Source organism: Panthera onca, chromosome D2 (assembly GCF_046562875.1).
Source record: "Panthera onca isolate mPanOnc1 chromosome D2, mPanOnc1 haplotype 2, whole genome shotgun sequence".
Taxonomy (NCBI): domain Eukaryota; kingdom Metazoa; phylum Chordata; class Mammalia; order Carnivora; family Felidae; genus Panthera; species Panthera onca.
Window position 1 is genome coordinate 31122207 of NC_138349.1, and position 12099 is coordinate 31134305.

The 12099-nt window shown below is 45.1% G+C and overlaps 1 protein-coding gene across 1 annotated transcript in view; it reads right to left on the reverse strand.

The window, feature by feature from the left end:
• Window positions 1–310: 310 nt before the first annotated feature.
• PI4K2A (phosphatidylinositol 4-kinase type 2 alpha) overlaps window positions 311–12099 on the reverse strand; it is a 33002-nt gene continuing 21213 nt past the window's right edge. Inside the window, exons 6-9 of the mRNA XM_060641835.3 lie at window positions 10420–10519; window positions 9558–9691; window positions 8998–9057; window positions 311–2799 (exon numbers count right to left, since the gene is read on the reverse strand). Coding sequence (XP_060497818.1) covers window positions 2638–2799; window positions 8998–9057; window positions 9558–9691; window positions 10420–10519 — 456 coding nt within the window. The 3' untranslated portion in view covers window positions 311–2637. The remainder of the gene's footprint in view (window positions 2800–8997; window positions 9058–9557; window positions 9692–10419; window positions 10520–12099) is intronic.

Genomic DNA, 12099 nt, shown 5'->3' on the forward strand with positions numbered 1-12099 from the left:
ACTGTATAATCCCTAGTAGGGAAATATCTCATCAAAAAACATGAGTATTTCTGCAACAAATACACTAAGAGGAAAACATCATGGTTACAAATAGCTTCAATTCACACCAGTGTAGGGTCAGGTCAGGTTTTGGTGTCAAATGAGTCAATGAAAATATTTCTGGTTTTTAGAGCACTGGGACCTTGGAAATGAGGACCTGTATAACTTAGGAGCTGTATCTCAGCAATTCCATGGAAACACATGGTTCTTTGTCCTTAAAACTGCATTCTACCTTGTCTTCCTTTCACCCAAGAAAACTAGACAAAAAAGGTCAGAATTGGACTTGTTATTCATACATTTGCATTGATTTAAATACATTACATACAAGTTCTACAGTGCGTTGGAAGAACACAGGCAGCAGTACTCTCCCAGCCCGGCCTCTCCTCCCTGACACGGGGACAGGGCCTGCGGCTGACAGAGGGCCCAGCTGTTCTGTAAGTGCCGCCCAGAAGCCTGCCCTGGCACTTTGAGGCTCCTGGCTCTCCCTAGTCCACATTCAAGGCAACCTGAGTCCAGGCTTCAAGGAGAATGGAAACATGCCAGGAAAGGATGGCCCATGCTCCCGCCTGCCAGGACTGGGGCCAGCCCCCTCGTACATTGGACTCGATTTCCTTCTCATCACAGAGCTGGTCTAGATGAGGGCGATGTGCAGACCTACTTGCACAGGCTGGCTTCCCCCAGCCTCCTCTAAGACAGCTTAGGCTCTCTCGACGCCCAGGTGGGAAGCTTTACCAACAGGTTTGTGGAGAGAGATCTTTGGAGAGCCAAGCACACCTGGGTCCCTTCTGGCCTCTGGGAGCCCTGCTGCTCCTACAGTCGGGGGGCAGGCACTGTCACAAACATGGTCCCCAAGGTTAGATTCCAGGCCAGCTGAATGAGATTGTCAGGGTTAGGAGCTGTGCCTTTGTCCACAGGGCATGCGTACCCAGCTCCCAGAGACTCCTCCTGTCAGCTGGCCCCCCCCCCCCCCCTGCCGGCACAAGCTGGCCCCTGGGGGCTAGGATGCAAAGGGACCAGCTTGGCCCAGCTGATGAGAGGGCTGCACATCTCTGCTCTGCCTCCTGGGCAGTGGGAGCTGGGCAAGCAGAGGGCACGCAGCCATAGACCTCGCTCCCTTCTTTGGTTGTTTTTCAAACCTTCAAGATCGTTTCTTTCCAAGACTGATTGACCAATCGCAGGGTGCCAGAATCTTGAAGTGTCCAGTAGCACAGAACTGCCCCTTAGCCAGAGATGGCACCCTCTCTACTCTCTCCTGAGGCCATTCTTTGCTTTGGTGTAGAAAGGGCTCGGACACCTGGCAAGGGGGACAGCTGAGGGAAAAGACACATGGAAGCAGGAAGATGCACATTGAACTGGGCAGGCTCTAGGGGACAGTTTGAAGGCCCTTCTCCTTTGGGCCCTGCCTTTCTCAAGAAGCCATGGAAAAATTGGCCTAGAACAAGAAGTCAGGGAGCAAAGGGAAGCTGCCGACTAGGAAGAGAATATGAGTCCCATTACCTCCGCCAAGCAGCAGCAGTGGTAGCATAAAAAGAAGTCCAGGGACCTAATATTCTGTCCTCCTATGAGCTGAGATGCATCCCAGAATCCTCAGAGACCCACTCCAGAACCCAAAACTGAACCGCCTGAGGGAAAAGTGTCGAGAAAAAAAAATATCTGAAACAACAGAAACAAATAAGAGGACCGGGGTGTCTGTCACCAAGACTGGGGAAGCAAGGCTGGGATGTTTGCCCACAGACCAGTTACGGCCCCCGGCATGTACTCAGGCCAAATGGATGGCTTGTGCATACTGGGGGAGCCGCTTCTGCCCTCTTGCCTTTGCCTGAATGACGGGCAAACTGCAAGCCTGGACTAGAGACACCGTGTCCCTAGAAGGGCAGAGAGCAGAGCCAATCTCTACAATCATATGCACAACCACTAAGAGTTCTGGATCAAAAGTGTCCCCGCTGCGAGAACTGGATCGGGAGGCTTTCAGTCACCCTATTGCACTGGTGGGAGAAGGGGAAGAAAACTTGGCAAAAACCCAAAGGAAAGGTGTGGCTTCTGTCTGTCCCAACTGGTGAGTCACCCAGTTGCCCTCTGAATCATCCAGCTGCCTTGGTCCACGGGAGTAAGGAACTGTGAGGCACCTGAGCATCTGGGTCCATGCAAATTTAGGTCTGGATCAGAGGTTTCTGACCTGAGAGGATCTGGGAATCTGCCTCGGTTTTGCTACTAATATTTAAATGTGTATTTGTCTGTCTGTTTTCTGATGCAGAATATAATGAGGAATTGCCACAGAGCAGGGTGTCAGGGAGGGAAGGGAATTTCCCAGCCTGCCCCAGGGGATGCTGGAAGGGAGCTGCTCCTTCCCGGGCATCTGGACTACCTGCGCGGAGGCTCCAGCCCTCCCTAGCACTCAGAAGGGCCCACAGGCACACACTGTCCCTCTGATTGTGCTTCTCCCTGTGCTTGGGAAAGCCCTGAGGGGGGTGACGAGCAGAGAAGAAGGGCTCTCAAGGGCACTGCTCTCCACCGGCTTCTCGGGCTTTTCCTGCAACCCACCCCCAGGCTTCCTCCCAGCCCGAGTCTCGAACGGTAGGTCTCTGTCTGACTCTCGGGCTACCACCATGAAAAGAAGGGCTTCCGACTCTGAAAGCTCTGTGTGTAGGACTCGCTAGAAGACCGCTGGTGGGAACGGGCCGTCTCGACAATCACGGGTGGCATCTGGACAAGGTGCAGGGGACTCTTGTTGTCTTTCAGGGCCTGGGTCAGATTTAGGATCTGCAGTAGGAAAAATAAGATCAGTGAGGAAAAGACCAAGGCATCCTGGTCTGCCTCTGAAGGGAGACCTGCTGATAGAGTGCTCCCATAAATCAATACAAAAATAAACAACACACAAATGAAAAACTATACACCTAGGGTATTTCCAGAAGTAGGAATATAAACGGGCAAAATACGAAAAATGGAAACCTCTCCAGTCATTTAAAAAATACAAATTAAAACAAAAACCTCCCATTTTTTCCCCTTCCCATTAGTAAGGATACAGAAGAAGAAGATGCCTCAGAGGTGGGGACAGTTCAGAGCCAAGCTGTGGGGCTGGACCCTGGGCCAGTTTTTCAGAAAGGCAAGCAGACGATAAAGGCTTAAAAGTGAACAGGCCCTCTGACTCAGCAATTCCACTTTTAGGAACTAAAGAAACAATCATGGATAGGCACAAAACAGTTTCAACTAATACAGTGCAGTATTGTTTTTAGCGGTAAAAATGGTATAAATGCCTCAGAGTATGGGAATAGTTAATAATGTAAGGGCTAAGAAACAGCAATTAAAAGATAGATTTTATTGGCATGGAAAGCTGATCACAATGTCATTAGATAGCAAAGGACAGAGACAGGAGCCAGTATTATGATGTAAAGACTCTACCTTCATTTTCTAAAATTCTATCTACCTATCTGCAGAGAAAAAAATTCTGGAACTTGGCACTGATTATCTCTGGGTCAAGGAATTATAGGTGATTTTTATTTGTTCATGGTTGTTTATACTTATTTTCTGATTTTCCTACAAAGACCATATATTTGGGAAAAAGGCAACATTTCAGTTGGCTTCTCCCTCTACTGCTATCTTTTTTTTTTTTTTAAGGTTATTTATTATTTTGAGGGAGACAGAGCACAAGCAGGAGAGGGGCAGAGGGAGAGAGAGAGAGAATCCCCAGTAGGCTCCGCACTGTCAGCGCAGAGCCCAACATGAGGCTCCATCTCACAAACCATGAGATCATGACCTGAGCCAAGATCAAGAGTCAGGTGCTTGGGGCGCCTGGGTGCCTCAGTCGGTTAAGTGTCCGACTTCGGCTCAGGTCACGATCTTGCGGTCCGTGAGTTCGAGCCCCGCGTCGGGCTCTGGGCTGATGGCTCAGAGCCTGGAGCCTGCTTCCGATTCTGTGTCTCCCTCTCTCTCTCTGACCCTCCCCCGTTCATGCTCTGTCTCTCTCTGTCTCAAAAATAAACTTAAAAAAAAAATTAAAAAAAAAAAAAAAAAAAAAAGAGTCAGGTGCTTAACTGACTGAGCCACCTAGGCACCCCTAATGCTGTCTCTTTATCATCGTTTTTGTGAGTCTTTTTGAGTAAAATTTTTACTTTGGAATAACTTTAGACTTACAGAAAAGTTACAAAGATAGTACAGAGAGTTCCTGTACACCATTTACCAGTCTTTCCTAATGTTAAATTTTTATAGAACTATGGCACATTTACCAAAAGTTAGAAATTAACAGTGGAACATTACTATTAACCAAACGCCAGACTTAATTTGGATTTCATTAGGTTTTCCAGTACAGTTCTGTTTTGATTTCAGGATCCCATTCAGGATACAACATAGCTCTTTACCAACTTTAGTCTGTTTTTTACAGACATTTCAGAAATGTGTCCATGGGGACACGTTTGCCAAAATTAGAATCACCACCATCTATCTTCTCTGACAGGAGAGTACAAAAGTGGAAGTAGTCTGATAATAGCCTGCTTGCTTGCTTGCTAAAACAGTTTCTTTTTTTTTATGTTTTTATTTATTTGTTTGTTTAATATTTGAGAGAAAGAGAGAGAGACAGAGTGTGAGCAGGGGAGAGGCAGAGAGATGGAGATGGAATCGGAAGCAGGCTCCAGGCTGTGAGCTGTCAGCACAGAGCCCGATGCAGGGCTCGAACTCGCGAGCAGTGAGATCATGACTTGAGCCGAAGTCGCTTAACCAACTGAGCCACTCAAGCTCCCCAGTTTCTTTTCTTTTCTTTTTTTTTTTTTTAAAGATTTTATTTGTGGGGCACCTGGGTGGCTCAGTTGGTTAAGTGACTGACTCTTGATTTCCACTCAGGTCGTGATCTTACAGTGCATGAGTTTGAGCCCTGCATCAGGCTCTGCACTGACAGCGCAGAGACTGCTTAGGATTCTCTTTCTCTCGGTCCCTCCCCTGCTCACACACTCTCTCTCAAGACGAGTAAATCTTAAAAAAAAAATTTTTTTAAGATTTTTTAAATTTATTTTTAAGATTTTATTTAAGTTTATTTATTCTGAGAAGAGAGAGGGGGTGGGAGAGGGTGGGGCAGAGAGAGAGAGAGAGAAAGAAAGAGAGAAAGAGAGAGAGGAGAGAGAGGAGAGAGAGAGAGAGAGAGAGAGAGAGAGAGAGAGAGAGAGAGAGAAAATATCCCAAGCAGGCTCCACCTTGCCAGCACAGAGCCCAGTGTGGGGCTTGAACTCACAAACTATGAGATCATGACCTGAGCTCAGATCAAGACTCAGAGGCAAAAAAAAAAAAAAAAAAAAAAAAAAAATCAGACACTCAACCGACCGAGCCACCCAGAAGCCCCTTAAGATTTTATTTTTAAGAGGCACCTGGGTGGCCCAGTCGGTTAAGCATCCGACTTCAGCTCAGGTCATGATCTCACGGTTTGTGAGTTTGAGTCCCGCGTCAGGCTCTGTGCTAACAGCTCAGAGCCTGGAGCCTACTTCGGATTCTGTGTCTCCCTTTCTCCCCCTCCCTGCTCACACTCTGTTTCTCTCTGTCTCTCAAAAATGAATAAACATTAAAAATAAATTTTAAAAAAAAAGCTTTTATTTTTAAGTATGGGGCATCTGGGTGGCTCAGTCAGTTGACGGCCCAACTCTTGATTTCAACTCAGGTCACCATCCCAGGGTAGTGCGATGAAGCCCCGCATTGGGCTCTATGCTGAGCACGGAGCCTGCTTGAGATTCCCTCTCTCTCCCTCTGCCAATCTCCCCTGCTCACACACTGTCTCTTTAAAAAGTTAAACAAATAAAAAGATTTTATTTTAAATAATCTCTGTAACCAATATGGGGCTTGAACTTACAACCCCGAGATCAAGAGTCACACGTTTTACTAACTGAGCCAGCCAGGCACCGCTATGATAGCCTTCTTTAAACCGCCAGATATTGAAGATTTTCATGGTCAGGCCACAGACAGAGGGGAGGGTAAGAAAGGCTGGACCCTCAAATCACAGAGACACACGGCCTTTAAGCCACAAATATCCCTGGCCTGCAAACGCTGCCCATGAAGAGGCAGAGATACACCTGAAACAGAGGTGAGAAGTCAGAAGTGGATCCTATCTGTAATTAATTCTGTTTTACTTCATTGTTTTAGTATCTGTCAGCATCCTCCACTGCTTCAAAGAGCCTTGAGCACAAACTCTGGGTAGAGAACGAAAAGGAGTTTCAAATGGAATTGGAGTGAATTATGTAGGAAACCACCCAACTTAAGAGGCAGGATTTTTTTTTTAGGTTTCTTTACTTTATTTGGGGAGGGAGGGGCAGAGAGAGAGGGAGAGAGAATCCCAAGCAGGCTCCATGCTGTCAGCACAGAGCCCAATGAGGGGCTTGAACCCATGAACCATGAGATCATGACCTGAACCAAAACCAAGAGTTGGACACTTAACTCACAGAGCCACCCAGGCGCCCCAAGAGACAGAGAATTTTAAACCTGCCCTGGCTGGTTCTTCCTGTGCTTCCCCTATTATTCTCTGGGTTACAAGCTGCCTTTTATGCATGCTGAAGTTATTTGGGGTAAAATGTCAAATTATCTACAGCTTACTTTCAAAAGATTTGGCCAAAAATAAAATGTATCAATCTATCTATCTAGAGAGAGACAAATTATACAGTTATATTAAAGAGAGAAATCAGATACATTTGTAGATAGATATTCCTCAGATAGATAACCTATAGAGATACAAGGAAATAGATACAGAGATAAAGCAAGCGTGGCTAACTATAATAACCGGTGAATCTAGGAGAAGATCCTACTTTACTAAGGTTTGAAATTCTTCAAATTAAAAAGCTGACAAGAAATCGATAGCACATATTCTGTAGCACATAAAGCTAAAGGATAAAATCTTTGAAAGTGCCATTTAAAGAGGCTTTCCCTCAGACCCCGCAGTAGATCTAACATCTGGTGCAAAGTCTTTCAGTAACAACTGGCATCCAACTCCAGCTCTCTGGAAGGTCTTTACTCTTCCCCTTTGGCTGAGGGCCCTCATATAGGCACTCTGTGATTACAGCTCAGGTACAGAAAGGGTTGTGACCTCCTTTCCCTGTGGTATGTCAGATTTCTGCAAGGCGGCGGCTCATCTTGCCTCGTTGTGTGTGACTGGTAAGCAAGTAAGGATGTGACCGATATATTGGCCACCTACCTGCTGAAATGAGCTGGATGCTCATGGAAACTTACGGTGTTGAGAGGGAGGCACTCTAAGTCGTAAGAGGCCAAAAGGCCCTCAAAGGACATTAAGGGCACAAGACAGAGAGAAAGATAAAATTGTACTCTCCCACCCCACCCCACCCCCCACCCCCTTTTGCCACTCTAGATAACGGCCTTGACCGATATGATGAGAGGAGGGTTGCTATGGTTTTGGCAAGGGACTGAGCTGGAAAGGGATTAGAGAAGATAGTATAATAGGGACAGAGGCATAGCCTACACGAGGTTGAGAAGTTCATTCCTTTATGCTGAGTTCCATAATACCACAGTACATCATGTGGCTTTTAAGGTCTCCAAAAATTCTGCCAGCTTAACTGGGCCCTTACATTATTTGGGAAATGGAGGAAGACCACATCACTGGTATTCAAGCAGCTATAATAACTGCAGCTCTTAAAACCTCTGTACATCCCACTTCCAAGGAAACATGAACTCAGTAAGCCCAAGAGTTGCTCTCACAAGAAGCCTTTACCTAAATGGTAGGTAGAGGTAAATGCATAATTATGACTGGAAAGACCTTCTTGACCTTTAAAGATGTGAGAACCTACCTTTTCTGCACACAAAATCATAATCAAAACCGCTAATACATATTGATTACTTCAATACACCACGTACTACTCTAAACCATTGATCTCATAATAACCCTATGAGATAGGAGCTATTATTAACCCCATGTTACATATGGACACACTAAAAGGAGGAGAGATTAAACAACTTCTCCAAGACCTCACCAATAAATGACAGAGCCAATAAATGACAGAGCCAGGATTCAAACACAGGCACTGTGTCCACTAAGTCATCCCACTATGCCATCCCAGATGTCTTTAAGACTTTAAAGTTGGGGCGCCTGGGCAGCTTGGTTGGTTGAGCATCTGACTCTTGATATTCGCTCAGGTCATGGTTCGTGGGTTTAAGTCCCATGTTGGGTTCTGCCCTGGGCACGGAGACTACTTGGGATCCTCTCTCTCCCTCTGCCTCTCTGCCCCACTTACACTCTCTCTCTCTGTCCCCCCAAAAATAAATAAACATTAAAAAGAAAGAAAGAAAATATGAAAGTGATAAGCAGAATGTCAGTGCTCTACAGAGCTTTAAAACAATTTTTCAGGCAGTCTTTACTTTTGAAGATCAACAATGAATGCCCTAGGGGTTTCCTTAGCTCTCTTTGAAGGTAAAGTGGAGAAAGAAGAAATAATACAACTTATAACGATAACAACAAAAATTATAACCACGGTCAATATATGAGTGCTAACCACATGCTAGGTAATTATTTTTACTGAACACTTGATATGCATTTATCTTATGTAATCCTTTGGCCAACTCTGCAAGGAATTATTATTGTCACATTTTATAAACAAGGAAACCGAGGCTCTGGCCCAAGGCCACAGGGGTTGTAAGTAGTGAAGAAGGACTCCAGAGGCTGGCTCTTAACCACCAAGGCCTATGGCCTGCCTTGAGCAACTTGAAGACAGGGGCCGCTGGGTAAATTTACCAATGAACTAGCTAGCAACAGTCACAGAGCTGAGCTCATAATAAATGCCTCACCAAGCACTGGACACCGTGGAAGAAGTGGGAGATTTGAAAGGGCTACCTTTCCTCACCCATGTGCTAAGTCAGAGTCACAAATATGTACGGCGTAGACTAAAAGGGTGTAAAACACAAGCTTTACATTTACTCAGCATGAGCATATAACCCTCCCGGAGAGAGTCCGGGGATGACAACAGGAGGAAGTCCCAGGCTTACCTGTCCTCGCATGACAGCAATCTGCTTATGGAACTGGCCCCTGTCGAAACCAGGATCTTTCTGCAAAAGGGCAGGAGACGGAACCTGCGTGAATCTCTCCGAAGAACCCACTTTCTTCCCCCGATTAAAAACTTTCTAGTGAAGAAAACTTACATGAGGTTTATGAGGCTTAGTGAAGTTAGCTACCACCCTAAGAACTCTCTGTTTCACGGGTGAGGAAAGAAAGAACAAGTGAATATCTTGTCCCGAGTCTCATTATGAACTGTGTAGAACTCCGGCCTCTAGTGCTCCATTGGAAAAGGCGAGCTCTACAGATACACTGCAGCCCCGTGACACGCAAGACAAACCCACGTTGATTCATCACGGCTGTCAATTTTTTTCAAACCAACCCGAACTAGGTCTTGATGCCCACATGTGGGAATTTTGTTTGCTCTTCATTGGCCGACACAAGTCAGAAGAGTGTTAGCCATTCTCTCTTGGCTTGTATCAGGACCCGTTAGAAAAGCCATTAGAAATTCCTTCTTCCATATAGTTACAAGGTTGAGGTTCCCAGGGCTAACCTTGAAGAGTTCATATAGGTCCTCCTCCAAGTCCTTGACGAAGTTAGGGTCCGATATCTTTGGAAGAATCAGATCTTTGATCTCCTGAGAGAACGGGACTTTTGCCTGGGGCAACCAGGCCCAGTAAAAGGGATCTGAAAAGAAGAAAAGCAAAAAACAAAGCTGCCCATCTCTGTCCTCCACCTATCAGAGCACTGCCAAAGGTAGAACAGCCCTCTTACTTGACATAGGACAGAAAAGAAATGTCACCAGGGCTGTTAATCCTAAAGCCTAAAGAGTAAGCGAAGGAATTAGGATTCAAACCCAGGACTGCCAAATCCCAGAGCTTGTACTCTTTCCCGGACATCACATGACCTTCTAGTTACTTCTAGTTATCTACCAACGAGACATTGAGATGCGCCTTCTGAAAAGACACACTGGTACTGCAAAGGGGCTAGTGACCCTCTACTTGTATCTCCCTTTCTTTTTCTAAGAGTTTCTCAGTTATTACCAGGGCAGGGGCTGGCTTCGAGGATGTCACCAAGGAAGACAGAAAACATTGACGATAGCTTATATTTAGAAACACAAATAGAATAAATTATAATAAGATAGTCCTCAGAAAAAATGAGAAAAATGCAAAGCACAGATGAGAAAATTCAACTCTGTGCTTCTAACAGGACTAATGTCAGGCAAAAATGACAAGAGTAGCTTGCGTTTGGCAATACTTGCCCCACGTGTCAGCTACTGTGCTAAATGCATGAGCTGCGTCATTCTACAACTTCTTAGAACAATCCTGTGGTAGAGGTATTATTATCTTCACCCCATAGATGAAAAAATTGAGAAGAGCAAGAAAAAGCCAGATCACAATGGTCTTGAGACTTACATGCCCTCCAGGAGTCAGGGTGTTTCAGAGGGAAAGCCAGCCCATTGTCGATAGCAGCCACCTTGATAACAGGCTCCTTCACTACCACCCAGTCTGTGTCCTGAAGAACAAGGAAAGACAAAATACTTAGGGTCCCACCTGTCTCAGGCCCTTTAAAGTAGTAGCAAAGTAGCCCAACCCAACCCCCTCAGGCACCAATCCTTATTCAACCTCTGAACTGGCTTCCATAGTTACCTGAGCTTAGTACATTTATGGCACCTCTGACTTGGCTTATTTAAGGTTCTCAGAGTTCCTTATCTAAGAAAAGGTACACTTCCCCAGGAGTTGCCACAGCCCTCCTTAAGAAGGAAACTGACAATAACAAAAGGTAACTCTAAGCCTTTCTTCCTAGGAAAAGGCAGTGAGAGTCCTGAGAGTATGAAAAGGAAAAAGAAAAATCAAATTCAGCCAGCCAAAATCCTTTTCTGTAGACCTGGACCAGATGCTACTTTACTGGTGACCACATTTTGCCATGAGATAAGAGGACCATGGAAGATAACAGTTGGTTACTCTTGCACAAGAGAGTTTCTTGCCATTTCAGGGACAGGTGAAAAGGAAAAGGACAAGAGCCGAATGCAAAGAGTGGGGCGGGCTACCTGTGATGGCCTGTCAGACACTCCCATGACTGTCTACCTGGCTCCATGCCTCAGGCTCACAGGTGCCATCACAGAAACAGGGATTGTGGGTCCAGGATACTGGCATCAGAATCCCCTAGGGTACCTTATTAAAAGTGCGGAATCCTAAGTTTTACTCTAGACCTAGTGGGGGAAAGCCTTGAAGAATCTGTGCTATTTTTAATAAGGCTTCCAGGTAATTCTGATATGTACAAAATATGAAAACCACTATTAGAGAAGAAAGTAAAAACACTATGAGGATGTGTTAACTAACCTTGCTGTGGTAAATAAACATTTTGCAAAATATACATTCATCAAATCACTACGTTGTACATCTTAAACCTGTACAATGTTATATGTCAATTATATTAAAAGCTAGACAGGGGCGCCTGGGTGGCTCAGTCGGTTAAGCTTCCGACTTCAGCTCAGGTCACGATCTCGCGGCCTGCGAGTTCGAGCCCCGCGTCGGGCTCTGGGCTGATGGCTCAGAGCCTGGAGCCTGCTTCCAATTCTGTGTCTCCCTCTCTCTCTGCCCCTCCCCCGTTCATGCTGTGTCTCTCTCTGTCTCGAAAATAAATAAACATTAAAAAAAAAAAATTTTTTTTTTAATAAAAATAAACGCTAGACAAAAAAACTACTATAAGGATAGAAGTCAACCTCATTCTCCTATTGCACTAAATTTTTTTTTTTTTTAATGTGCAGCCTGACCAGGACTAGAAAAGCATGGTAGAATATGAAAGCAATGAGAGAGTAAGGGAAATTGCAGGAAGCAGCTTTTTCTAAACTGATGGTTCTGTGGAATTATGGTCTATTGTGAGAAAAGTATTCTAAAAAGTTTAGAAATCATGGGCCAAACAAAATTAAATAGGTTAATTTAATGGACTACTTCTCAGACCTTTACTACACTACTATGCAATGTGAATCTCCAAGAAAAGCATAAAGTATGTAATATATTCCAAACTTATTTCGAATTTTCTTCTACCTCTATCAACATTATTCAATAGGATATTTCTTAAAAAACAGATTG